Source organism: Adiantum capillus-veneris, chromosome 21 (genome assembly GCF_014529385.1).
Source record: "Adiantum capillus-veneris isolate H3 chromosome 21, ASM1452938v2, whole genome shotgun sequence".
In the NCBI taxonomy this organism is placed as follows: domain Eukaryota; kingdom Viridiplantae; phylum Streptophyta; class Polypodiopsida; order Polypodiales; family Pteridaceae; genus Adiantum; species Adiantum capillus-veneris.
The window spans coordinates 66,337,118-66,340,519 of NC_140951.1; the positions used below are offsets into that span (position 1 = coordinate 66,337,118).

General features: G+C 45.4%; 1 protein-coding gene across 1 annotated transcript; it reads left to right on the top strand.

The window, feature by feature from the left end:
• The first annotated feature begins 267 nt into the window (after positions 1–267).
• Positions 268–2,902, top strand: LOC147431092 (uncharacterized). The gene is made up of 3 exons (XM_086493739.1): positions 268–714; positions 1,058–2,002; positions 2,263–2,902. Exons 2-3 carry the CDS (start codon positions 1,061–1,063, stop codon positions 2,485–2,487), a joined length of 1,167 nt encoding a protein of 388 aa, XP_086349865.1. The 5' UTR covers positions 268–714; positions 1,058–1,060; the 3' UTR covers positions 2,488–2,902.
• The last annotated feature ends 500 nt before the right edge of the window (positions 2,903–3,402 follow it).

Genomic DNA, 3,402 nt, shown 5'->3' on the forward strand with positions numbered 1-3,402 from the left:
TAGAGGAGATGAATTCGTCAGCATCTACAACATAGGTCTTTGTAGCCAAAGCATTCATTCACTCTTTCTTTTGTTGCCCCTCGATGTTCATAGGCCTAGTGGTAAGGGAAAGAAAACCACTTTTTGTTCCACCCCCTATGTGAATAGATGGGCAACTCTTTACTTGGAAAAGCACCTTTTGGAGTGTTTCTTCCATCGCTCTAGTGTGAACTCAGCATTAATCATGACTCACGAGTGCCCTTGTAAACAAATGAAGTTTGAAACGGTTCATTAAACCTTGTCTTGTTACGTTTGCTTCGCAGAATGGGATCTTGACCGTCCACGTCATTGATCCGTCGTATCGAACGGTTCTCTTGGCAGAGGGAGTGTTTTCGAGCATGCACCGGCAGGCGGCGGTATCATGCAGGACGCAACGGGTGACAGCCGGTCGTAGTGGAAGAAGTTAGGGCAAGCCGAGGCATCGCTGTGGTAACGTCGAGATAACGGTCTATTTGACGGCGCCGTTTGTTCCTATCGTTAGTTGAAGGATTTCTGAGCTCTTGGCTATGGCGGAAAGCTCCAGTTAAGATATCTTTAAGCTCTTTCTGTCGAAGTGCCATTTCAAGAGCTACGGCCTAGCTGTTTGTTGAAATTGCTCAAGATCTGAAGGATTTTTGCATGGCGGGAAGTTTGTGCTAGAAGCTGCACGAGTTCAGAAAGAAGAGCGGCATTAAGGTAAGGATTTTTGTCTATTTGTGCATATGCAGGCTAAGGAACTTTTGTTAGGCCTGCTGTTTATAGTTCTTTCTGTGTATATGGATGGCTGCATGGATTTTGTGGTCTTAGAGAATTACAGACTTAATGTTTGCCTTGGCCTTGGAGCTCGGGGATGTGCATGCAAAGTTAGTTTATACAGAAATGATGTTCGCATGCTGAAACCAACTTTGCATGCCTTGACTCTCGGAGCTCGGGAAAAAGAAGTTTTGTGCATGCAAAGTTGGTTTGATGTTCACCTGCTGAAGCCAGCAGAGCGCAGTTAATGACTTTTCTTGTGGATTGAGCATTGTGTTGCATGCAGGATATGGATGAAGCTTGGGAGCGTGCGGTAGAGGTGGCTTGTGCTGGGCAAGACCCACAAACCGTGAGGTCTCTCACTTTGGATGGGTCTGTCAAGTGTTCACAGGGCCGGCTACCTGCCCGCGCTTTGCTTGAACGATATCCACAGCTTCGGGTGCTTTCCATTGCAAATGTTGGGCTTACGTCGCTTGCAGATTTCCCCTCGCTCAAACACCTCGAACGCCTTAACCTCAGTGATAACCGCATATCGGGGGGCTTGGAATTTCTAGTTGATGCAGGCCTTCAGTCTCTTCGTGACCTTGACCTTTCAAATAATAAAATTCAACAACTTGATGACCTTGCCCCTCTTGCACAACTTAATCTCCTCTCTCTAGATCTGTACGAGTGCCCCATCACTCGCGCACAAGGTTATCGCCCAACAGTGTTCTCCCTCATCAAATCTTTGCAATATCTGGACAAAGTTGATGCAGAGGATAATGAAAGGCCAGAATCTGATGAAGAGGAAGATGACGTGGATGATGATGGTGTTGATGATGAAGACACTGTGGGTCTAAGATCTAATGGGTTTGTAGATCAAGAGGACGACGATGGAGAAGATAGTGAGGAGTTAGATGAGGATGATGATGAGAATGCTCATTATCCTACTGGAGCAAACCATGTTGGGCTAAGCAATGAAGAGTCTGGTTCCGAGGAAGAAGAGATTGACGATGAAGAGGACACAGAGCAAGTGCTTGAGGTGGAGGAGAGTGAAGATGAAGGAGGTGAGGATGAGGAGGATGTCGACGATGAAGAGGATGATGATGATGGAACTGAGGGGACTAACACTGGAGTTGATGGGGAAATAGATGCTCAAGATGAGGGTGAGGAGGACAACAGTGAGCTTGGTGATGAGGATGATGAAGGGGATGAAGGTGTTGATGATGAAGGTGACGATGAAGATGAAGAGGTGAGTTATTTCACTTGTTCTGCTAATGTTTTTTCTGAGTTTGCCAAGCCTATGCAGCATGGCTAGAATGTGGAATCTAAACAAGACATTTGACAGGCTGATGTGAAAATGAAGCCAATATCATTCATTTTTGTAACTTTCATACTGGTTTCTTGCACTTTCTGCAAAGTTTTTGTAGGTCATTCTTGTGGTGATACATTGCCCTAAAAATCTGAGATCTGAGGGACTAAAATTGTACTCAAACTGCTGCTTTTGAACAGGAGGATCTAGGAACAGAGTATCTTGTGCAACCTATTGCTCAACCTGAGGATGAAGAAGGTGCAAGTGACTTCGAGCCTGGTGAAGATGAATATGCAGAAGACGATGAAGACATCGATGATGATGAAGATGAGGCTGAACCTGCTGCTGCTGCCTTGAAGCGAAAACGAAGCAAAGCTGAGGATGATGATGATGAGGAGAATGAAGAAAGACCTCCAAAGAAGTGATGTCCATAACTCTCTCATCTCCCACGACCTCCATGTGAGGTCTACAGGCGGACAAACCGTTAACAGTGGCCTTCACAACTTTGGTGCTTCATTGATTCATTGCTCACCTTTGTTGTACCATCAAGGTCTAAAGGTTTTTCAAGCAGGGTTAGATCCTGTGTTTAGTGTTTAACTTGCCAACTTTAGATGTCCTCGTCTCTTGGATTCAGGGCTCGATCAGTAGAGGCTTTAGTCTTTGTAAGTTGCTAACACCCGCAACTGGTGATAGCCAAAGTGTTTGGCACATCTTGGAGTCCTATTAACGAACATGTCCAGTTTATGTTTGGGTTTTCTCATGTGCATATTCCAAGCAAGAAAAATGCAAGTGGTGTATGTGTAATTGTGTCCGATCTTATTCAATCGTGTGTTCTGGTCAGTTGTCGACCCTGTTTTGTCATTATTGGGCTTTTTATGTGAGTGGGTGTGATGCAGGTGGTGTTCTAAGGTATGAATTTGAGCTGTGGTAGACCTTGGCCACTCTATGTGAACCCAGCTTGAAGATAGAACGTATGCTCGAATGGTTAAGTGTTTTCTGGTTCCCTGATTCTGATGTTCGTTTTAAAGCCTGATTCTGAGCTTAGCTGCTTAATCGCGTCATGTTTCAGTAGGACGGCTTGCTTCACTCACTCTTGTGAAGCTTACATACAGGCATTTGGTGTTAAGTCCGTTTGCAACAGTGCTGCAAGCCCACCATTATTTTCTCGTTTAGGGTAATGTACCCTGGCTGTATGTCTCGCAACTTCGCATGTTCAAGCCAGTCCTGAGCCATTTGCTCCACAGGGAAGAAGCTGTGTCAGCTAAAAGTCTTGCGAAAGGCTGCCAGTGTTGACATGTGCTTCAGGAGGCTTTTGCACAGAGCATTCAGCGTGTTGACTA

Bases quoted from the DNA above. Each gene is read 5' to 3' on its own strand.
- LOC147431092 (XM_086493739.1), top strand. From the start codon at position 1,061: ATGGATGAAGCTTGGGAGCGTGCGGTAGAGGTGGCTTGTGCTGGGCAA. The intron at 2,003-2,262 runs GTGAGTTATTTC...GCTTTTGAACAG, and splicing joins GTGACGATGAAGATGAAGAG to GAGGATCTAGGAACAGAGTA.